We start from the raw sequence: 25,504 nt of genomic DNA on the forward strand, positions 1-25,504 counted from the left end.
CTCCATCATTTCTACCATATTCTATTAGAAGCAAGTCACTAAGTATAGACCAAACTGAAGGAGAAAGGAGAGAGAAGTTAAGCTTCACTTCTTAAAAGAAGGAGTAACAAAGAATTTGTGGATATATTTTAAAACCACCACACCTATCCCCTGCGCCTTCTGTAGGACTTTTATCAGTGAGTTTCTCTTCTCTTGCCTGTTTTTTCGACTTCTCCTTTTCCAGTGTTTTTTTTCTTTCCCCCCTTTTTTTTTTCCAGCATATAAATGTGTTCAGATGTCATTCATCTTGAAAATTGAGAAAAAAGAAATAAAAATCCCTCCTTTAACAAATAACTCTAGCTACAACTTCCTCTTTCTTTCTTTCCCATCAGGCAAACTGTTCAAAAGAGTAGTTTATTACTTCACTCCATTCAGTCCCCAACTCATTGGAATTTGGCTGTAACTCTTCTAATTACACTGAAAACACTTTTCTTAGAATTCTAGGATGGAGACGTCAGTGAAAATGAAAGCATTATTTGAATAATATACTCATAAGTCTTCTAAGATTAAAGGAAAAAAATAATTTTGTCATTGAAGTCAGGCTACTTCGATAAAATCGTTTCAAAGTAATTTCAGTTAAATTTTATATTTAGGAAGCAGTGATATCTAAGTAGAGTAACTCGTGTCTGAATTTTAAATGTGCATTAGTGTAGATACTGCTGATTTTTATATGTAAATTTAATGTTTGCATTTATTTCCTATAGATAAAAAATCAATTCTTTTCTCTTTACAGTTGGAGAAGATGGACAAATAAAAATCTGGTCAAAGACTGGAATGCTAAGATCAACTTTAGCTCAGCAAGGTATGTATTATAATCAATTAAATGTCTTTGCATTTTCCTGTAAAAATAGTCTAATATAGTTAGTCTAATATAGTTCCTCAGGCTGATTTTGGTCAGGTTCAAAACCTGAAATCTCTTATTTCTATTTACACTTTTTCCTCTTACTTTCATGTTGCCTGATGGGCCATGGTAACTGTGTTGTTTGAGCCAAGAAATATAAGACACACTCAAACGCTTTTTCTTTGTTAGTGAATCTATATAAATGGAGTTATAGGCTAATGATTCTTTTTAAAATAATTCTGAAGCATCATGAGCATATCCTATCTAGAACAGGATTGGGTGTCTAGTTAAGTAAATAATAATAATAGAAAACACTGAGTATCTCCTTACTTAAAAAGTTCTAATTACATCATAATAATAGCACCCTTTCTAAATTATGTTGTACATCTACACTAATGGAGGGGAACAGATACTGTTATGATCCAAAACTTGGTAAACTACAACTACTTAGAGCAGCAGCTTGGTTTTCCATGTTCATTGGGAAGAAGTGCCCATAAAGTCAATCCAGTGGTCATACCTGTTGGGATTTAAATTACATATGATTTTTTTCCATGTAGCACATTTATTTTCCAAATTAGGTTTACTTAGGAACAATAAAGCAGTTTTAATGTTGTCCTGAGCCCATATCAGCTGATCTTCAGAGACAGGTTGCCAAAAAGTTTGCAGATTATTCTTCAGAAGTATATGGTAAAGTCATTTTGTGAAGCATCTCTAACAACTGACTTCCAAAAATTTCCAGATTTCATTTTTTAAATCATGTTTACTCTTAGGATATGTTAAAATAGTTACATTTCTTTAGCTACACATCAACCAAATGTTAGCAAAGGTAACCATAAGTAATAGGTAGTGGTTATCTCCTGAGGTTAAATCTTTGGTACAGATGATCTCCAAATAGAATATTTATCCGTGAGTGGAAAATTTAGAGTTCATAGAAACATTCGTCAGTAAATTTGTTAGGGAAAGATGTCAATTTATTGTTGCTTTAGTAATAAAGTATACCTTTAGAAAATAAATTTTGTTTTAATCTTCTAGTAAGCATGGGCATTTACTTTTGGCTTTATGATTTTTGTTAGAGCTAATTATTTGGCATTCTTACCTTATGATGTCTGACTTATGAGCAACTACACAATCCGTTTAGAGATCATCACCACCCCCTTGGAGGTGGGGCTGCAGTTCTTTTCAGCTGTTGCTGCTACTGAGACATATCCTTTTTTCCTTTCTTTTCTCTTTTGCTAAATATGTTGTCTATAGAAGACACAGATCTTCAGAGAAATTTTGAAAGCTTATCTCATTACCCATTATAATAATCTGAATTCTTGCCTAAGATCCTTCACCACTGTCCCCCTACGGCTCCTTCTCTTTCTTTAAATTCTTCCCAATCATCTCCTTCCCTTTTATTACCCCTTGGATCTACCGTTTTGGACTTTACAAAGTCTAAAGTTGAAACTTAGAATAAGTTGTTTAACATAAACATTGTTAATCATAGAGGGTAGATGACATAGTGCTGTTGGTTCAGTACTATAGTTTACGTGTATAATGGGTCTGGAAACCAGATTGCTACTTATTTTACTGTTACAGAGAAAATGCATTTAGAATTCCCAAACATGCAGAGGCAGTTTGGAAGCCCAATATATTCATAAATTAAGGACTTTTTATACATCAGAAGTCACAATCAGATGGCCCGTGGGCTGAATCTGCCCCACTAGCATGGTGCAGGCCCAACATTAAAAATTAGGATATTTTACATACATATTTGGATTTCTGGTGTCTTGAAAAATTGGAAGAACTGGCAACATTAAGTCTGCTTTCCAGAACGAATACAATCAGCTGGAGTTCAGGAGTGGCTGCTCCATTTTTAGTTGGATTTTAAGCTTCTTTTATTTTTCTTACACTCTACATACTTCACTCATTTATATTACATGGTAGAACACAACATAAATCTCTGAAGGGATTTGAGTTTGCAACTCATATTTTCAATAATAGCGATCATAAAATTTTGATTGTTAGTATGTGCCTTGCAGGGAGCACTTACATCTTTTTAAGTATTAATTTTTAATAGATACTACATTCACATGGTTCAGAATTTAAAGCATAAAGAAGGGTATAAAGTTATCTATTAAATACTACCCATGTCTCTCATATTACCCCTGTCTTCCAGCCACCCAGCAAACATTCCCAGAGGCAACTGGTGTTACCATTTTCTTGTGTAGGAAATTTGGTTTTATATGTTCTTTTTTTTTTTTCCTTTTATAAACAAGTGGTTGCATATTGTATCTACTATAATATGCTCCTTGCTTTTTTTCACTTGAATTGTGAACTGTCTTGGAGGTGGTTTCATATCAGTGAATTAAAATCTTCTTCAAGTTGTTTTCCAAAGTGAATATACCATTTTACATTCCCAGTAGAAATATATGAAGGTTCCAATTTCTTCAAATCTTCAACACTTGTTACTGTCTTTTTTATTACAATCATCCTAGTGACTGTAAAGTGGTATCTCACTGTAGTTTTGATTTGCATTTCCCTGATTACTAATGATATTGAGCCTCTTTTCATGTGCTTTTTGGCCATTTGTAGGTCTTCTTTGGAGAAATATCTGTTAAAATCCTTTGCACATTTTTTAATTGGGTTGTCTTTTTATTGTTGAGTTGTAAGAGTTCTTTATATATATTCTGGTTAATAGACTTATTGGATATATGATTTGCAACTTAGATATGCAACTTCCCAATTCTGTGGGTTTCCTTTTCATTTTCTTGATGATAGCTTTTGAAGCACAAAAGTTTTGATGAAATTCAGTTTATCTATTTTTTTCTTCGATTGTTTCTACTTTTGGTGTTATATCTAAGAAACTATTGCCTAATCCAAAGTCATGGAGACTTGCATCTATATTTTCTTCTAAGAGTTTTATAGTTTTAGTGCTTACGCTAAATGTATGATCTTTTTTTGGTCTATGATCGATTTTGAGTTAGTTTTTGTGTATAGTATTTATTTTGGAGAGGGATGGGTGGTGCTCTTTTTTATTTTTTCTTCCTCTCAAATAGATGGATAAATAGGATTTTCTTAAAAGCTAAATTACATATTATGTCTTATAAGATAGGTAATTTTATTATGTATTCATTGGATCACGTAATGGTATTTTACATCAACATTCCAAATAGCTGTAAGTTCCTTAACATCAAATGGCTGTGAAACTGCTGATAATTTTTATCCTATCTGAATCTTATTCTTCTCACTCAAGGTTTACGTTAATTATGAGATTAATGAACAAAACTAAATTAGGTAGATTTTATTTTAGTTAACATATTGGTATTTCAACTGAATAATCTGATATCTTTTTCTAGATTAAGAATTATAAATTCACTATAGAACTATGCTTTTAATTTTTGAATTTTTTAAAATTAATTAATGTTTGGTTGTGTTGGGTCTTTGTTGCTACACACGGGCATTCTCTAGTTGCGGGGTGTGGAGGCTACTCTTTGTTGTGGTGCGCAGGCTTCTCATTGCGGTGGCTTCTCTTGTTGTGGAGCACGGGCTGTAGGCGCGCGGGCTTCAGTAGTTGTGGCACATGGACCCAGTAGTTGTGGCTCGTGGGCTCTAGAGCGCAGGCTCAATAGTTGTGGTGCACAGCCTTAGTTGCTCCACGGCATGTGGGATCTTCCCAGACCAGGGCTCGAACCCGTGTCCCCTGCATTGGCAGGCGGATTCTTAACCACTGTGCCGCTAGGGAAGTCCCTAATTTTTGAATTTTTGATCATTGTTGCCACCCACACTTTCCTAATAAGGCATAGATAGACTTCGCCTGTTTTATCTCTGGGAAAAATCATTAGGGAAGTTAAGTTATAATGACATTAACCCTGAAGGAAAAATCCCTAGTTATTTATAAGGTTTGATTTATTATAGGCTACAAGTTTCAAGGGTGATTATAAATCTGACCTACTGAGAGCTAAATGCTAAAGGTTCAAGTAAAAAGACCAAGGGAGGTAGAGGTGGGGAACTCCTGGCTTCTTTGAGGAGAAAAGCTGTAAATTTTGGCACAAAAATGAAATAACGTAAGCCTGAATTACTGTAAGACTCAGAATTATGTAAACAATGTTGAAAGCATCCTGTGATTTTTACTACATGTTTATGTTAATTGTACTTATTCCTTGATGAGTAGAAAAATTCCCAAATTCATTTCTTGATGCTTGGAGGCAGATATAAAGATAGAAAAGTCATGGTCATCACCTTCTCTTCTAATACAGAAAAAGCATTAATCTTGCTTTTTTTGGGGGGGTGGGGCAGGGGGTGGAATTTGACTTTGTTTAAAAACGATTCTTACTGGTGCCTATCAGGAATTATTTTTCCTTATTAGAGAAAAATAATGTGTAACCTGAGGATAATTATAATGAAGCCCTATCTTGCGTTACATTGTATATTTTAATTATAGGTTAAAATTGGAAGAGAGCAATACTGCAAACCTTTAAGGACATTTCCCTTATACTATATTCAAATAGAAGAAGGAGATGACAAAACATGGAACCTGTTTATAATGAATTTGGTAAAGGAAATATAAATAACTGTAACACAAGGCAGAATGTGCTCGTTTCTTTAAGGCATTGTGGGAGGATAGGAAAGCAGAAATGAATGCTTTGAGGGGAGAGAAAGTATCAGAAAGGCTTCCTGGCAAATACTGCAGCATCTTTTAATTAGGCTTCGAAGGATAAAGAAATTAGGAAGGATAAAGAAATGGGCTTGTTGGCAATGAAGTGGAGCTATGGAAGAAATTAGATGATCAGAGGCACAGAGGCAGAATGGTGTGAGGCGTGGAAGTCAGGTGAGCAACCCCCTTGGGCCAGGGTGTAGGCTCTGTGAGGGATGGTACTGCCAGAGGGACCAAGACACTGATATTCGCAGATGCTAAATGAAGGGGGTTGGAGTTTATTCTATACGCATATAAAATCTTTTTAAAAAATGAGTAGGAGAGTAAGAGATAAAGTCTGCCTTTTTAGGAAGATTACCTTAGCAGTAATATGTAAGATAAATTAGAAGAGCTAGAGGTTAAATTGGGGTCGCTGGTATGGAGGTTACTGAAATATTCTATGCTATTGTGCAGTAAGGCTTGAACAGAGTCAGTGATGAGAGTAGTTGAAAAAAGTGAATAGTTCTCAGTGGCTAAGAGGAATGGATAATCCTGTAAGAGGTGAAGAATTCAGAGGAAGAAGAAGTGAGGGGATATGTGTGGAGGGATGATATATAAATATGTAGAGTTTGAAGTTCTGGCATGTCTTTGGGGCAAGTGGAAATGTGTTAGAGCTCAGAGGTAAAGGCTGAAATATTATTGTGAGTGTCACTTACAGAAAGGTGAAAGGTGAAGCTATGGAAGAAGTTGAGATCCCCAAGGGAGAGGTGACTGAGGCTAGAAACTAAAGAAACAAATGCCTTCATTTCAGCTTTTTTCTCTGTATTGACCCAGTGACATACACAACCAAAAAGTTGTTTTTTTGAGGAATAAATCCCACTCGATATCACTTATTTGTTAATACATGTCCCTACAAATAGAATGAAAGGGAAATAATTCTTTGTTTTTGAATTCTTAATGATTTGGCAACCAAAAAACTTGAGTGTCTACTCCCATGCACATCACAATAACAAATGGTTGCTTATTGCATTACAAAGTAGTAGTGGTAGTAGCTAACAGGTCGTGCTTATAGAGCGCCAAACTCTGCTCTAAGTTCTTTACTTATACTCACAAGGTGTAAACCTATACTGCACTCAAGGCAAAGGTAGCTAATGCTTCATTGTAATAGTGAGAGTTTGTTTCAAAAGCATTCTTAAAAGCATGCAAAAACAACATTTTTTAGGGGATACCTTTTAGTATGAATGTGAAAAACATGGTATATTTGACCATGTACTTCCTTAAAACAATTGAAATACATTTTTGTCTCCTTTTCTGTGGTTTAAAATGCCTTCAACAAGTTGAAAGAATTTAGATAATTTGTTTTACAGAGAGATAAGGGTCTGACATTTAACACAACCCCAGGTGCGTGTGGTTTCTTAAAAAATGTCAAAAAGGTCACATGATCTTAGTGTACAAAGTCAGAAAAACAAGATCTTTTTGAGTGTCTTAACTGAAATGGAGCATAAATAAAAATTCCCAATATAAAAAACAAGAAATTAATGATTATAAAACTACTTTTGTTTTTTGTCCATTTTTGTTAATAAAGAAATTAATAACATCTTATTATATAATTTGCTAAACTTTTTGTTGTAAAGTTTTTTAACCTGAAGGCTATTATTATTTCCATACTGACTTTGCAAAGTGAAGTGTAGCATTGGGAGTAATTCAGTGCTTTAATAAATACGTTTTTTTTTTTTTTTAATTTTATTTATTTATTTATTTTACTTTTATTTATGGCTGTGTTGCGTCTTCGTTTCTGTGCGAGGGCTTTCTCTAGTTGCGGCAAGCGGGGGCCACTCTTCATCGCGGTGCGCAGGCCTCTCACTATCGCGGCCTCTCTTGTTGCGGAGCACAGGCTCCAGATGCACAGGCTCAGCAATTGTGGCTCACGGGCCTAGTCGCTCTGTGGCATGTGGGATCTTCCCAGACCAGGGCTCGAACCCGTGTCCCCTGCATTGGCAGGCAGACTCCCAACCACTGCGCCACCAGGGAAGCCCAATAAATATGTTTTTAAAAAACATTTTAAATATTAAAGATTTGTTTCAAATGCTAGTGAGATGGATTTTTTTATAATATAAATCATTTTCTCTGCGAAGCTAATTCATCCACTTTCAATATGGCCTTCTCCAGAACCACCCAAATCAGAAGTTGTATAGCGTTAAAAACATATATACAGGAGTTTCACACTTAACATTTTATTATAAATATAAAGAATGAATATAAGGAAGAGTTCTCTTCTTTTTTTTTTAAACTTCTTTTTTTAAAAAAATTATTTATTTATTTATTTATGGCTGTGTTGGGTCTTCTTTTCTGTGCGAGGGCTTTCTCTAGCTGCGGCAAGCGGGGGCCACTCTTCATCGCGGTGCGCGGGCCTCTCACTATCGCGGCCTCTCTTGTTGTGGAGCACAGGCTCCAGACGCGCAGGCTCAGTAATTGTGGCTCACGGGCCCAGTTGCTCCGCGGCATGTGGGATCTTCCCAGACCAGGGCTCGAACCCGTGTCCCCTGCATTGGCAGGCAGATTCTCAACCACTGCGCCACCAGGGAAGCCCTCTTAGTTCTTGATGTTGTATTCATTTATTTATTCATTCATTCATTTATTTATTTATTATTTTTGGCTGCATCGGGTCTTCATTGCTGCACGTGGGCTTTCTCTAGTTGTAGTGAGCGGGGGCTACTCTTTGTTGCGGTGCACGGGCTTCTCATTGCGGTGGCTTCTCTTGTTGTGGAGCATGGGCTCTAGGTGCGCGGGCCTCAGTAGTTGTGGCACGCGGGTTCAGTAGTTGTGACTCATGGACTCTCGAGCGCAGGCTCAGTAGTTGTGGTGCATAGGCTTATTTGCCTCGCGGCATGTGGGATCTTCCTGGACCAGGGTTCAAACCCGTGTCCCCTGCACTGGCAGGCCGATTCTTAACCACTGTGCCACCAGGGAAGTCCGTTATATTCATTTTGAATATTGGTGGTTAGGAAGCTGGAACTTCCTTAGCTATTGATCTTATTTAGGATTGCTTATTTATCATAAGTAACTCTATATTTGTTTTTTGATTGAAAGAATGTGGTTAAAAACCACATGCTGTAACAAAGGAATTACTTAAATTTTCCTCTATAAGCCTATTTCGTTTTATTCTATAAATTACTATACCTGTTTCTTTAACAGCATTATTGTTTAAAAAATTGTTTTATAAGCAGGAAATGAATAATCTCCATGTCCTAACAGGAGAGATAAGTATTCTGAAGATTTATAAGGTTTATAAACAAGGAAATGGTGACACAGTTGACTTAATGGGGCCACAAATTCAATGTGAAAGAGGACATAAGAGTCCCTAACTCCTCATCCTATACCCCAAACCATGCCTTTTACCACAACTAAAGGACTAGAGTCACATCCTGTATAACTCAATGGGAGCTGTGTTTACTGAATTATTTCCTTGGGGGTAGATGTTTGTCATAGTTCTGTATACACTCAGGAAAGTGTTATTTTACTGAGTGTATTCATGAAGATTTGATAGTCTATAATTAAAATACATAAATTTACTTTTTTTGCACAATACTTACAACTATAATAATGGAAATAAAGAAGGCACCTATAATTCTACCACTGTATCAAATAAGCTTTCCTCTCTTGTTCCCTTACTGTCCTCACCAAGAATCACTTTTGGAATACCTGAAATTTTGATTTACATTTTCTGGGGAGTTTATTAGACTTGAACTCTGTTCATTTGGAGATTTACTTTGAAGCCCAGGTCAGCTCCTGGCTACTCCCAGAGAATGTTTCAAGAGAATATACTTACTAAGTTTAGAAGAAGTACCCTCTGAGGTCAGCCATCTCATTGGTCATCTGTAGGTTCCTCTGATACAGGACAATCCTAGATGTCACCGACTGAACAGGATGTTTAGACCCAATATAATATCTAACCTACACCATGAAAGGAATGCTTCAGGAGTTTTTTGAACTAGGTCTAAATCAGACTTTCTAAGTCCTGTAAACCACTGAGACTTGCTCACAGTTGAATTACGTTCTGGTTGGGGAAAAAATGGCACTAAAGGAGTAGGGTGCCACTTAAACACAGCATTTATCTTTCTGAAATTTACTCCTTGTTGATTACTGATTACTCCCTGTTGATTAGCATCAGTTGGGTTTTCCATTTAAATAAACAAATCTTACTGATTGCTTATAAATCCTCAGATTCAGATTTCACTTTACTGAGAATGTAAATTACTGAAAGATTCAGTCAATCATTCACATAAAGTCAACTGCTACAATAGTCTGACTTAGGAATCCTAGACAATTTTTAAAAGCTTTGTTTTATAAATATAAATAGGTTAATATTTCATAGATTAATTGTATAAACTTGATTCACTTCCCTAATGAACAGGTTCTAATGAATAGGTAACTGGGTCAGACAGTGGAGCACAGATAATTTAATGCTCTCAATTGATATGATATTCATTATTTATTTATTTATTTAAAAATTTTTTAAAAAATTTTTAATTTATTTTTTTAAAGATTTATTTTGTTTGTTTTTAATTTTCCCCATTTTTATTGAAGTATAATTCATGTACAGTGAAATGACAGCTTTTTTAAAAAATAAATTTACTTATTTATTTATTTTTGGCTGCGTTGGATCTTAGTTGCAGCATGCAGGATCTTTTTTTAGTTGCGGCATGCGGACTTCTTAGTTGCAGCATGAATGCGGGATCTAGTTACCCAACCAGGGATCAAACTCGGGCCCCCTGCATTGGGAGCACGGAGTCTTACCCACTGGACCACCAGGGAAGTCCCCAGGATAATGTCTCTTAAGAAGCCAACAAAGAAATATTCTCCAAACCAATGATAATAAAGAAGTCCAAATTTAGTTGAGGTGTACCTTTTTACCAGTTGGTTCCCGGGAGAGTTGGCTTAGTCAACCACAAGATGAAGGCACAGAAGCAAAAGTCGAATGTTGCTGCTGGAGCACACTGCTAGGGAACGAAGACTCAAGTGTTGACCGATCAGTGTTGAATGATCTTGGTGGGGCCGCTGCAGTGTTTTCACCGTTGCTGGTAAAGGGTCTTACCCTGGCAGGAAGCTAATGCCCCAGGATCTTCAGAGACCTATTTTGATGAACAGAGTCGCCTTGCTGAGGCCAGACATTCTCAGATAGTCCTCACGATTCTGGATATTTATAGTCTAAATGTCCCCTCGCCATAGTTGCTTATTCATTTGTTCTTACTGATTAGCCGCCAGTGGTGCCCCTCAGCAGCTGAGCTACAGAGTGCTTCATCAGCAGCCTCAGATGTCCATGATGATCTCCTGATGCAACACCTTCACTCTTATAGCAAAACAGCTTTCCTTATAAAAACAACTTCATTCTTAGATCAAAACAACTTCATTTTGTCGTGAACGAGTGGATTTGAAATCATATCAAACCACTACACAGGAGTTGTTGATGATGGGAAATGATAAATCATGACTTTTCTGATACCTCTTTATATCTTAACATAATGAAGTATATTTATTTTACATATTTCCATAGCACACTCTCGAGGTCCTGAAAGCTCCGTGTTTTCTCAGCAAGCTCAAAATTAGTAAAAAATATAGTTTATCAGTTGCTCACAGTAGATTTTCAACAGTCAATCTTAACCTGGTCTATGTTTCAGTATCAGGCTATATACTGCAGTTTGGATGGGCCATTGAATAGGAGGAAATGACACCCCAAATTGTTTTTTGATTTTCCTAACAATCTCCCTTTTATAAAGCATAATAATGAAAGTTCATCAGGTTTTTTTTCTTTTCCTTTTTACAGGAACACCAGTGTATTCAGTAGCATGGGGCCCTGATTCGGAAAAGGTTCTTTACACAGCAGGCAAACAGCTGATCATTAAACCTCTTCAACCAAATGCTAAAGTTTTACAGGTACTTCTCAGGCATTTGTAAATTGTTATTGGGATCTGCCAGACTGCTAAGTGAGAGGTCACTTTCTTAGGAGTCCCTTTTTTCTGGGTGATCTTGTTGCAGTTGAGGCTCTTAAGTGTGTGGTTTTATCAGCCTTTGTTACAGAACAGGGAATATCTGGTTATGTTTCCAATGAGGTTCACTTCCCCCTTTTTCCAACTCACATTATACCAGTAAGTCATAAATGTGTTCTGAGTTACTAAATTATCACATGGTTTGGCATAATAGCCATCTTTAAATTTAACAGAGTCAACCTAACATGTATAGATTTGAGACAAAACAGGCCTAGATCATAAAACTTTAAGAGGTTGTTTAGACTGTATTTTTTATCATCACCTCTAGCGTCTTCCTCCTCCTCCTCCTCCTCCTCATTGTCTGTTCAGTACCCTTGAGCTTTCTCTAAGACCCTAGAATTCTTTTAGTATTTTTAGAGTGGAGGGGGAGTCAATGTAATGTTCAGAACAATTGGGTATATATAATTTTACCAATTATAGGGAAGCAAAACAATAGTGGCAGTTAAGACAGGTCAGGGGAGTACAAATTAATGAAAAACCTTTAAGCCTATATCCAGGATTTTGATGTTTGATTTCAGTGCAAAGAGGCAGAATCATTTTCTTCATATTTTGATAATGACACAGTGTAGTGTGGGTAATAAGATTACAGGCTTTGGAGTTAGTCACCTGGGTTCAAATGTTCACTTACTTTTATATGTGACTTTAGGCAAGTTATAAAATATCTTAGAGCCTCAAGTTCTCATCTGTTAGATGTGATGCTAATACCTACTTGATAGGAATGTTGTGAGGATTAAGTGAGTTAAATTGCAAAGTGCATGGGACAGTGCATATAATCAAAATATTGAGTGCACACAATGAAGAGTAGTTGTTGTTGATATTGCAGTGTTATTATATCATCTCTACCTTTTAGTCAGCCCTTAATAAATTAGAGCCATGGAAGCCAGTTAAAAGGTATAGAATGACCACGTCCTGGGTAAGGGATTTGGTGCTGGAGATTGACTGGCTACAGCAGGTATAAAAAGTGTTTTAAGAAGAAGCATTAGGTTTAACAGTGAGTAGATGTAGAATTTGGAGAGGAAGGTTATAGAAATGGCTTTGAGATTCCTATTAATCACTTCTATGTAGATTATGCTATACATATTCCACACAGTCATCATGCATTTACATTTTTACTACATGCAGAACACTCTGCTAAGAACTGTGGAACAACAGAAAGAGAAGAATTTGGGCAAAAGGAATAAGCTAGGAAAGAGGACTGGCTCTGACTGCCTTTAGTCAAAGTCCTTCTAATACCACTTATATTCTGAAAATGTGCTTTGAAATAATACAGCAAAAGCAGGCCAGATGAATCTTTTAGTTTATAGTTATGTGATTTGTTAAGATACCTGTAATTAGGCATATGTAAGTGAAACTCAGTAAGATGCTTAAATCACCATTGATAAATTATCGTTTTGTGGCTCGGTAAAACCTTTGGCCCAGGAGGTAGTGGAGGGAAAGAAAAGTATCCATTGCCAAAATTCAGCTAGAGTGGAGAAGGGGTTAAAGTATAATCAGTAACTTCGTGCAAATCTTCTATTCCTTTTGGAAAACTAAAGCTGCCGCAATTCTCCTTGGGCATAAACACATACTCAAATTTGGATTATTCACAAAAAAGAATGCTTATTTAATTCTTGCTTGTAGAATACAGTTCAAAAGTATATATCTCATTTCCCTTAAGAGCTTTAGGGACTCTTCTAGAGACCCAGAACTTGGTTTCATAATGAGGAGACTTCTGTTTATTTAGTAATTCAGTGGGAATGTAGTGCATACTTATTATATCCTAGGTGCTGTGCTGGGGTGTAAGGTATTCAAAGTGAAACAGAACATAGTTCCTGCCTTCTGTGAGGAACTCACGATTCAAAGGAATTTTACAAAATGCCTAATACATTAAGAAATAATTGAAAACTATCTATGCATTATATGTAATATGTGAATGTATGTAATATATAATTGATATCCTAAATTATAGTATAAGGAAAGTTTAAACCATATTTTGTTCCTAACTTTTGAATATGGAAAATATTATTTTTGTAGTTTTAAAATGAAACTCTTGAGAATCTCTGCATGTGTTTATCTCTATATATCTATATTTTGTTATTTTTGTCTTTGCAGTTTATTTTAGGACATTGGATTAATTTAGCAGTAAATTGTGAAAATTATTGCTTTATCAAAACATTCGTTTTTGACAGAGTATATTTTTATGTATCTTGAATAAAACAAGCTATGAATTATTGCTTATTCTTAGGGCTTATTTGACCCTAATTTGATGTTTTTTTCTGTATACATTAAGAATAATAGATTTTCCCAGGAAGACTCTGTAGAGAGAAAACCCTTAAAATCAGTCACTCTTTGAAACAAAGTTAGTTGGTTCAGACATTAAAATGTACCTTATAGTCTTCAAGAAAAATTAATTCTTTTTCAGTTATATTATTCTGCTTAAACCTAGTGAAAGATTAATGGCTTTTAATTATGTGTGTGGTTAATAGCTAAATGAGCACATAAATTATATTTAAGATCAAGAAGACATCCACGCTTAACTTCTAGATCGCCAATTTTTGGGTGACTTAGATATATACACAAATATGTATGCATTCTATATATGTGTAGAGTATATATCTGTGGGAAACCTTTTGTTAGATGGTAAATGCAGCAGAATTTTCTCAGAGTAGTTAGTGACTACTCCAGGGACATGAAGGTAAAGAGAATGAAGCTTAGGGGAATGTACAGAAGAGAATGAAGAGAGTCCTAAAGAGGATGTTCATGTAGTAGAAGCTTTTTTAAAAAATAAAAGAATTAGTAAACAAGAATGAAGGCAGTATCAGTGATGGGATCAACTGTGCAAAGAGAGCAAAAGTTGGATTCAAGTAAGTTTTGGAGTACATAACATATTCATTCCATTATTATCACACAGATTTCAAGCTTGGAATAGTTCGACAGCAAGTGATTTTCCATCTGGAGTCCAGGCAATTGAGGAAATTGATAAGGATGTGAGTTATATAGTGGATGTCATAGTGCAAGGTGCTTTTCATTAGTTTAAATTGGAAATGAAACAAGCATAATGGTTATGAAAGGAAGATAGGAATCTTCTCCAAGAAGAGGACAAGAGAATCATTAGAAAGAGGCAAAATACCTTTTCTTATTTAAAAAACTTTTCAGTGCTCTTGAAGTTATAATAAATATTTTTTTCTCATAGTGGAAAGCTCATGATGGCATTATTTTAAAAGTAGACTGGAACTCAGTCAATGATTTAATTTTATCTGCTGGCGAAGACTGTAAATATAAGGTATGTAAAGTTTGAATAATGTTTGAATTTATCACCTGGTTGAAAGAATCGAATTTCCGTGAAAAGTATTTAGCATATAAGAGTATTCTTTTAGTCCTTCTCTTTAGCCATATCTTTTAACTCTAATAATTTAGCAAATTGTTATTTTATAATTTTCAGTGGCATTTTGAAGTGTTGCCTTTCTAATTTGGCCTATTTCATTGACCTATAGAATTTTTTTTTAATTTACCATTTTAACCATTTTTAAAAAAATATTTATTTATTTGGTCACACGGGGTCTTAGTTGTGGCAGGCAGGCTCCTTAGTTGTGGCTTGTGAACTTTTAGTTGCGGCATGCATGTGAGATCTAGTTCCCTGACCAGGGATCAAACCCGGGCCCCCTGCATTGAGAGCGTGGAGTCTTATCCACTGCACCACCAGGGAAGTCCCTGACCTATAGAATTTGATTTAATGAGTAGCAACATGAAAACAACTCCTAGTTTTAGTGACTCTTTAAATCAATTTAAGTTTTAAAAAGTCAATCTTAACTGGTTTATTAATCATTAATTAGCTTCAGACCAAAATAATTTGTGAGGGAGAATAAGATTTAAGTTAACTATAGTTAGAGGGAATTTACTGAAATAAATACTTTCAGGGAAAGTTGATAGAGCACTTACTGGACAAAAAAATTTAAGCAAAAAACTGAACATCTCAAAACTTTATTATTAAATTTAAAAGGGTTAAAATGGGTAGTTTTTATGATTCATTAAAGAGTTAGTAAAATCTGAAATTATCATAATGATACCATAACATTTTTTGGGGAGATATTTAGGTTTCCAGGAATACAGCTTCCCTACCCCCACCTTGCCTTGTTGGATAGTAAAGACATGTAATTGCTAATATTATAAAGTGATGACTTCTAAATCTTTACTTGATACTTTACTAGAAGCTACAAACTTGTTTGTAATAACGTGGTGACTTATAAAAGATTTTTTTGAATTTGCTTTTTGCAGGTATGGGATAGCTACGGCCGCCCTCTGTACAGTTCACAACCTCATGAGCATCCTATTACCTCAGTTGCCTGGGCTCCAGATGGAGAATTATTTGCTGTTGGATCATTTCATACTTTACGCTTGTGTGATAAAACTGGGGTAAGTTATAGTGGTAAGCAATCACAGATGTGCTGTCATAGTGCACAATACACCTGGTTCTCAATCTTTAAAAAACATTTTCAGTGATGCATTTGACTGCATCTTTCTGGTTTGTCTTCTTAATATACTGGTTCAATCAATTCCAGATTTATGGGACCATACAAGCTCTTTAAGTTCAATCTGAAGATTGGGTATGTTCTCTACTATCTTTCTGGAAATACTTATTTTAAGCATGGTTGTGAAAGATGGTAAAGTGTTAAAATTTATGCCCAATCAATATAGAGAGTTCGGTTTTGAGCCTTTTTTTTTTTAACTGTCGATATGTTTCATACAAAAATTTTGGTTGCATATTTTTGGTAAGGAATTGATACTAAATTTTTTAAATGGTCATTTTAAAACCAAAGAATTCATATTTGAATGTGTGTGAGATTTTTCCCTTACAAGAGAATATGCCCTCTATACAAATTCTGTTTAGAACTTAGGCAAACAGCCAAGCTCAGCAGCATTTACCCACTGTATTTGAAGAATGAATTGTTTCATCAAAGTGCTCCAGAGGTGGCAGCATTATATGAGTGGGGCTATTCCATACTGTTCCTAACTATGAGGAAATCACATAATTTTTCTGTGGCTTATTTTCCTCAAATGTAAAACAGGACAGTTAATTTAGAATTCTTAGAGCTTTTTAAATGACCTATTAAGTTTTCTGGTTGCTTGTTTTTTATCATATGAAATATAAAGTCCTCTGCCTGACTTTGAAGCTGTCTGAAACCTGGTGCCATAAAACCTCTTGTCTTTTCTCCCCATAACTCTCTAATTTGTATCTGTGTTCAAATCAGACTCATGAATCTTCTCTGCCCCTCACTAACATCCTCATCTTCTCTTTTCATGGAGTGCTCTCATCTCTTATACTTAATGAGTTCTTCCTATTTTTTAAGGCTCACTTCATATTTGACTTCTTTTCATGATACCTTCCATAGATAAAGTTTATTTATCTGTTTTTCTAACTTCCTCTCACCTAGATCTCTTTTCTTAGTTTTAACATAAGGATGTTAAGTTAGACCATATCATTTTCATCTGATCTTCTATCAATGATTCTCAGCCTATAGAATATATATTCTCATTTTCACAGTGTATTATACTCTTATATCATCCATTTTAGTTTTATGTATATTGTTTTTGACTCTGTAGTTTATAAGATCCTATAGCTTAATGATTCTCTATCATCTGTTCAATGCAGTAGATACTCAGTAATTCACTAATAAGTCAATTTAAGCATAATAATTTAAATTTGCCATTTTGATGAAAATATTTAAAAATTTTAAAAACTTGGGGCATTGAATTGATCTGAATAACTGAATTAAAGATTTACTTAATTAAACACCAAACCTATTTTTAGAATGTCAACTATTCGGGACAAGTAAATTTTCTAAAAGAATTTTGTTCTTACCTTGTTCAACTGAATAGACTGAATATATTGTAATAATTTTTTAAGACTTGAGATTAACATTTAAAATATATTTTCTTTTATTCAATAGATATCAAATATATACTAGTTATCAGAGAGTATTTTGGAAACTGGGGATGGAAGATGTAAAGATTTTCACTCAAGTTGTTGGCAGTCTAGTGGAGAATCAGACTATAAGACTGTGTAAGTGCTATACATGAGGTTGCTGTGTGCAAGCACAATAGAGGAGTGGCAGAGCCTAACTCTGCCTGTGGGACACTGACTGAGAGCTGAGGCTTGAAGAATTAATACTTCTTCAAGGAGACATGGTGGGAGAAGAGAGTTGAAGGCAGAAGGAACCTCTTGTGCATCGAAGTATGGTGCTTTTTGTGCAATGTCAATAAGATTTTGCATGGGATGGTACCAGGAGATAATACAGAAAAGATATTCTCAGACCAGATCTGTGTTTGCCATCTAAAAGAGTCTAGATTTTACTATTTTAAAATCTAGTTATTTTATGTGGAGCCCCCTTAGGGGTTACTGTGGGGTAGAAAAGAGGTGAGGAGGTTGAGCCCCTGGTCCTCCTCCACCCAGAAAAGCTCTACATTAATCAGCTTTGATATTTGAGCATCCAATATAAGATTTCCTTTGAACAGCTAAAACAATGAAGTTGGAAAACCAATATGTTAGTCAGTAGAGAGCCATGGATGGTGGGTAGTAACATGATAATATTCAAATATTGGAAATATTGATTTGGTATCAGGAACAGTGGTGCAGAAGAGGGAACAGAACATGTAAAGGCAAAGAATTATTACTGTTTGTTAGACAAATTAAAATGTCAGTGAGGTTGTAGTAGTTTGGATTTTATCCTCAGGGCAGTGGTGAGCCATGGATCCATGTTAAGTGACCTTTTAGGTGTGGAATTTTAGGGAAGCATACTGTGAGGTCAGCAGGGAGGTTGGATTAGAGGGGAGGTAGACTGAAGGCAGGATGGCTAATTAGAGGCTATTGCAGTAGTACAAGAAAATGATGTTAGCCTGAATAATAGAGAATAGCAGTGGGGATGGAAAGAAGTGGGCAGGTTTAGGGGATAAATTCTTGCTATAAAAAGTGGGAAGAGTCAAGAATAATTATTTGGATTTCAACTTGAGTACCTTACTGTCTTGGTGCTGGCCTGAGGATAATGTTCTCTTATGGTATGGTATAATTTGTGCTGGCTTTGTGCAATATAATTTTATTCGATCCCTGTGTAATCATTACAGTAATAAATCAAGTTACCTAAATTTCAGAGTTCATAAGTATCACCTGGGCATTGCTAAAATACATATTCTTGAGCCCCCATTTGCAATGTAATGAATCAAAATTTCAGGAGAATGGGGTCCAGAGAGTTGTATTTTTAAGAAGTTCCCTGGTTATCCTCAGATCATACTGGAAGGAACACTTAAAACATGTGAGATGTTTGATAGTCCTTCTCAGTTCTGAGAGTGATAATGCTTGCCCTACTGTAGAAAAAATACTTTTATTTTAGAGATGAAATAGTAAATGACAATGACGGTGATATCAAAAGGGTAGTCTAATTGAAAAGATAAACTTAAAAAAAAAAACTCATGTAGTAATTTATTCTTCTGATTCTTCCTTAGTGTCTGCTTCATTTAAAATTACTTTGGGGATATAATTATTTTATCTCTCATAATCTGTTACTTAAAGTTGTATAATTAATCGTAGCAGTCATTTATCCATGAGCCATATTTTGTGTCAGAATTTCAGTATTAGATATTATAAGAATCTGGTCCTCAAGAATGATCTATACCCTATCATTTTGCTACAGGGAAAATGTTTATAGTATATGAATAATGTGTGTGATGATATTGTCTCAACTTTCTAAATTGATTCTTTCAAAATAACTGGTTTTAAATACTATTGGAATATTTACATTCATTGAATTACCAGTGGATTTTTTTGTTTTGTTTTACTTCTGTTGTGTATTTTCACAGAAAATATTTGGAACTCTTGCATGCAATTATTTTTTCTTTTTGCATGATTTTTATTAACTTTATAAGATCTCCCTTCATATGATTATCATTTAGATTTTATGAGTTATTTGATTAAACCACGTTCTGTCTATTCCTAGAATGGTATCTAGAAATAGATATGTATGTTGATTTGTTCAAAACTTTCTGGAGGATAATTTGACATTGTATGTTGAACCCCCAAGAAATGTACATATACTGTACCTCCACCCAGCAACTCCAGGCCTAGGAATTTATATCCTACAGAAATAGTAGGATAAAGAATGCTCAATGTGGAATTTCCCTGGCAGTCCAGTGGTTAGGACTCGGTGCTTTCACCGCCGAGGGCCTGGTCAGGAAACTAAGATCCCACAAACTGCGCGGCGTGGCCCAAAAAAAAAAAAGAATGCTCAGTGAAGTGTTATTTATAGTTTAACAAATGAAAAGCAACCTAAATCTCCAACATTAGGACATTATTTAATTATGGAATATAATTATTATGATGATTGTTATATAGTTATTAAAAGTGATAATCTGCTTTCATAATGCCATGAAAAGATTTTTAAGATATATAGTCAGAAAAAAGTTACAAATTTTATGCATAGGATGGTCCTATTTGTGTAAAGATATGTGTCTATATATGAATAGAAAAATAGTCTGACAATATAACACATTTTAACAATGGTTATCCCTGCAGTTTGAAGTGATAGGTGATTTTTTTCATAACTGCATTTTCTAAAATTTTCAAATAAAAGACATGCTTTGTATAATTTTTGAAGAGGGAAAAAACTAGATTTATCCTTTAATTTTATTTTGCTTGCACAATTCACTGGATTCTCTAATCATGTAATTCAGTTTTCTTTCGTTTTTAAACAAATGCTGAGTTTTGAAGCTATTTAATTTATATGTATATATAATTAAAACATGGAAAATTGTTTTTAAGGTGATATAGAACATATACATCTTTATTGGGAAGTAATTCTGTTCACTAAGATATAAATGCTATAAGCATTTTGAGTCAAAACCAAATTACCTACTGCACAATTACTTCCTGCACATCTTTTTAAAAAATGCCAAGCAGACATTCCCCTTGTGGAGTTTACTTTCTTGTTGCTAAGACAGGTATTAAATGATTAATTACCCACTCAGTTATTTAATTACAGTTGTAATAAATTTTACCAGGAGGTACAGGCTGTTCCTAGTAATGAGAACTAATCTATTTGGAGGGTCAAGGCAAGTTCGTGTGGTGAAAGGTAAGAAGGGCAATGCTTATTGAGATTCTTCACCTTTTCTACTTACTGAGTAAGTGGTGTCAAGTTAGAGCCGAAAATTTAAGTCAGCTGGTGCTGCATACTTTTCTCACACAATTGTTTATCTGTTGAAAAAAACTTATTAAGGCTTCTTTTAAGAAGTAAGTACATGTTCTCTTCAACCTAGAAATGTCACTCATAAACGTAGCTCCTTGCTTCTTTTTTTTTCCTCAAAATCTGCAACTTAAAGTTGTATAATTAATAGTAGTAATCATTTATCCAGGGCCAGATTCTGTGGAAGAATTTCAATATTAGATATTATAAAAATCGGGTCCTGAGGAAGGATTTGCTACAAATTTATCAGATTTCTATCTTGAGAGCTCTGTTTTGAGAGCTCTTAACAGATTTTTAGTTGAGTGCAGTGTTCTTAATCAACATTTTAAAGATTCTTATCTAGGCTTCCTTGACAGAAATTGGACAGTAATTTTTTAATATAGGGCTTAAAGAATGATGTTGGTGTAAACTTTCAGGTTATCTGTGAAATAATAAGCCTAGAAAAATATGATTTTTGTAAATATTTTCTTTTAATGTTTTTCAAGAAATATTTCTAGTGGGAGAAAAAAGCTCAAATGCTTGAAGGCTGTAAACAATAAGTTTTGGTTTGAATATATTCCTTACTATGCATGTATGTAAATGGACTGATGAGAAGAATATTTGAAAAAGCAGAAATTTTTATATTTTTGTATAGGTACATTACTCCAACTCAGTTGTTATATAGTAAATCTAATATTCCCATTGACTTTCATCATAAAATTGGAATTTTCTAAAAAGACCCTCACTAGGCTGATACGAAACTCCTGTTCCTATTTACATCTTCTATTTAAGCAGGCAAGTTACCTGTATTGGTTCAGAATTCACATCCTGGCTCACTTTTGTGGATTGTTGTTCAAATATCAATTTCATTTTCAAAGCCATTTCAGTGCAATTCTGGTTTGCCCTGCTTGTTTTCAACCCAGGGGCAAATTTGAAACCTAAGTGGTATTCCATAGTCCAGTTAGTTGTCATGGTTTTACTGTGTTGATTCAAGTCAGTTGCATGAATAGGCCACTTGATGGTGTTCCAAGGGCTTTATACATAGACTTAAAGAATACCGTTCTCCAGTTCCCTCCTCTCCATAATCCTACCCCAACTCTTGTAGCGAGGGGGTTGGGTGCTGCCTCTTTGCTGTCATTAGTGCAAATCAGGGATGGTAGATGGGGGCCCCACTGGGCAGCCTTCACAGTGCTCATTGGAGAGGGCCACTGCTTTGGCATTGCAGGGCTGGAATGGTCTGAGGGGCTCTGTCTCTACAGAACCACGTGGGGAGGCGGAAAGGTGCTACCTCTGTTCACTTGAGTGCTGAGCGGGAATGTTCCACAGGGCTCCATCCCACTGTTTCCACAGCACACAGTGCCTGGTGGGGAGAGTGCCATGGTTTCTTTCATGGTGTGTGTTTGGAGAAGGGTAGTTATGTCCAAAGGGTTCCATCCTGCATTGCAACCCCTCTACCTGGCCCCTTGACCAGAGAATGAGCATTACTTGGTGCTTGTTTTGTCTCACATACTACTTAGAGTTAATATAATACCATTTCATGTAAAATATAAGAACCTTGCGTCCATGTTATTCCATTTACCCACCTTTCCTTAATGTATAATTGTATTACATCTATCACAATATGATATAGTTTTTGCTGTTAAAAGTCATATTCATTTTAAAGAAATTAAGGAAGAAAGAAATGTTTAGCATTTCTAGTGCTCTCATTTCTTCCCAAAGGTACTAATTTCCATCTGATACAATTTTCCTTCAACCTATAAATCTTCTTTTAGGCATATCTCATAGTGTATAACTGCTGGTGATGAATTTTCTTTCTTTTTGTATATTTGAAAATGTTTTTATTTTTCTCTTTGCTGGATTTACAGTTCTGGGTTGACAGAGTTGTTTTTCCTTTCTTTCAGCCCCTTAAAGATATTGTTCTACTCTCTTTTGGTCTTTATTGTTTTTGATGAGAAATAAGTGACTGTTGGTATCATTGCTCTCCTGAATGTAAAGTGGCCTTTACCTCTGGCTGCTTTGCAGATTTTCTCTGTGTGTTTGGTTTTCAGTAGTTTGATAGTGTATGACTTTCTTTGTATTTGTCTTGTTTGGGATTCTTTATACTTCTTGAATATGTAAATTTATGATTTCACCAAACTGGGGGAAATTTTGGCCATTATTTTTTCAAATTTTTTCTGCCCCATTCCCTTCCCTGCTGGAAGTCCAATTACAAATTTTTTAGACCTTTGATGTTGTCCCACAGGTCAACAAGGCTCTATTCTTATTTCTTCAATCTTTTTTCCCCTCATTTCTAGGAATTTACTCTAAAGATCATTGGACAAGTACACAAAGATGTATGCATAACAATTTCATCGCAGTATTATAATGGTAAAAATCAGAAATAAAGTGTCTACAAGTGGGGGCTGATTAGGTTAATATTCTATATACCTAAAATGGAATACCCTCAAGTCATTAAAAGCGGGGAAGAGGGATTATGTTTAATAACCTGGAAAGCTATCTATGGTAAGTTACTTAGTAAAAAGACCAGGTTTTATTATGTGATCTCACTTGTATAAAATTATATACCCATATCTCTAACTACCTCTAACTACTAAATATTGTGGCTAAAGGTACACCCAATACTATATTTGGGTGATCTTTTGCTTCTTTATATGATTTTGTGTAGTGTGAACCTTTTTTAGTGACTGTGTATCAATGGTACAGATGCAGTAAAGGTCTTTAAAAAATTCTTCAATAAAAATAAACAAAAGAGAAGTGATGTTGCAGAAAATGGTAGAGTAGGGAGCTCCAAGAATTGGTCCCTCCACTCAAGCAACCATTAACTGGCAAAAAAAAAAAAAAAATCAGAATCAACTTTTTCAGAGCTCTGGAATCTAATCCAAAACTTTGTAGCAACCAGGGAAATGCTTAATGAAGAAAGAAAGAGGGTGCTAAATTTTGGTAAGAAAGCATTGTGGCGTTTTTTGCTTACCTGCCTACCATCCCCCATTCCCAGCTTGGCAGTGGCCACGGGAATGGCAGCCTGAGTTCTGGTGCAGCTTGTTGGTGCCAGGGGAACAATATGGACCATGTTCTCAGAAAACTGTTGTTATGCTTTTTGGTTCCCCTGAGACACCTGCACAGAGGCTTGTCTTTGTTTTGCCTTCCTTGGAAATCTCTCAGAGCTGGAGTAGCTTCCCAGGTGGCATCTGTTGAAAGCATGTAAAGACATACTACCCACAGCCACTTGGGGCAAGGGATGGTGAATGGGGCAAGCTGCAGGTAGACCAAAAAAGCCTGGGAAGGAAGAGGCTGAGGAGGAAGATGTATGGAAAAATAAGGGCTTTGGAGAGCTGTCACATATACTGAGGAATTCAGTGTGCAACACACATGCTCAGGGCCAGACACACAGAAAAGACTTTAGAGGAGTATTACTGGCAGGTCTTTGGGCTCTGCACAGGCAGGAGGTGAAGGCTAAGGCCGAATTATAGGTGGCCTGGCTAAGTGTTGAAGGAGTGCCCCAGCTCAGAGCCCATTGGCAGAGTGGGAGAGTATTTTTTTCTTTGTTTTTGGCTCTGTCAGGTTGCTAGCTGACCACTGAGATAACAGAATGAAGACTTCAGTGACCATCCATGAAAGGAATACAGTCTTTGCAAAAATAATTTGGAAAAGTCACTAAATAAACAGATGACTGTATCCCTCAAAAAGAAACAACATCAAGTCCTGGTGAGGGGGGAAGAATTTGATTTCCAGAGTTTACCACATAATAATATTCAAAACGTCCACTTTTTAACAAAAAATTACAAGTATACAAAGTATGGCTCATTCATAGGAAAAAAAGAAATAGAAACTCCCTCCAGAAGCCCATCATTGGACTTACTATACAAAGACTTTAAATCAGTGGTCTTATAGAAATTATAAAAAAGAACCAAATAGAAAATCTTTAACTGAAAAAAAAATGAGCAAAGGATAAAAGAAGTGTATTGTAAATGCCTCCAGAACCCCCAAGTATATTCAGTTTCTTCAGTGATGGGTTCATTTTTTCTAATGCCATTTCCCACTCATGAGAAAATGGGAAAATGGGCCTCCCCATAAAGTGTTGAAGTACAGCTTTTCTCAAGCATAATTTGGCAAGGTCTATCAAGATCCTTGAAGTCTTTGACACAGCTATTATACTTTCAAGGAAGCTTAAAAATGCACTGCATATTCATTTGTTCATTTATTTTCATATTCATTAATTTCTTTGCAAATGTTTATTGAGAGTCTATTATGTGCCAGGCACTTGCCCTAGGTGTTAAAAAAGCAGCAGTAAGTGGGACTTCCCTGGTAGTCCCATTTGGGTCCAGTGGTAAAGAATCCGCCTTCCAATGCAGGGGATGCGTGTTCGATCCCTGGTCGGGGAACTAACATCCCACATGCCATGGGGCAACTAAGCCCACGTGCCACAACTACTGAGCTCAGGTGCCTCAATGAGAGAGCCCGAGTGCAGAGGCCGCAAACTACAGAACCCACGTGCCCTGGAGCCTGCGTACTACAACTTGAGAGAGAAAACCCACACACCACAACTAGAGAGAAGCCCGTGCGCCGCAGTGAAAGATCCCACGTGCCGCAACTAAGACCCGATGAAGCCAAAAAAAAAATAATAATGATAATAAAAAGAGGACTTCCCTGGTGGCACAGTGGTTAAGAATCCACCTGCCAATGCAGGGGACACGGGTTCGAGCCCTGGTCCGTGAAGATCCCACATGCCGTGGAGCAACTAAGCCCTTGCGCCACAACTACTGAGCCTGTGCTC

At 35.8% G+C, this 25,504-nt stretch overlaps 1 protein-coding gene across 8 annotated transcripts in view; it reads left to right on the forward strand.

The window, feature by feature from the left end:
- The window catches only part of IFT80 (intraflagellar transport 80), a 115,362-nt gene that overhangs the window by 25,446 nt on the left and 64,412 nt on the right, over positions 1 to 25,504 (forward strand). For 7 of the 8 annotated variants that reach the window (XM_082393979.1, XM_082393985.1, XM_082393980.1 and 4 more), the window contains 4 exons: positions 773 to 841; positions 11,320 to 11,429; positions 14,715 to 14,804; positions 15,797 to 15,934. In XM_082393979.1, coding sequence (XP_082250105.1) covers positions 773 to 841; positions 11,320 to 11,429; positions 14,715 to 14,804; positions 15,797 to 15,934 — 407 coding nt within the window. The remainder of the gene's footprint in view (positions 1 to 772; positions 842 to 11,319; positions 11,430 to 14,714; positions 14,805 to 15,796; positions 15,935 to 25,504) is intronic. The other variant, XM_082393981.1, reaches the window with a different exon arrangement.

This window comes from Balaenoptera borealis (assembly GCF_965194805.1).
Source record: "Balaenoptera borealis genome assembly, chromosome: 5".
Taxonomy (NCBI): Eukaryota; Metazoa; Chordata; class Mammalia; order Artiodactyla; family Balaenopteridae; genus Balaenoptera; species Balaenoptera borealis.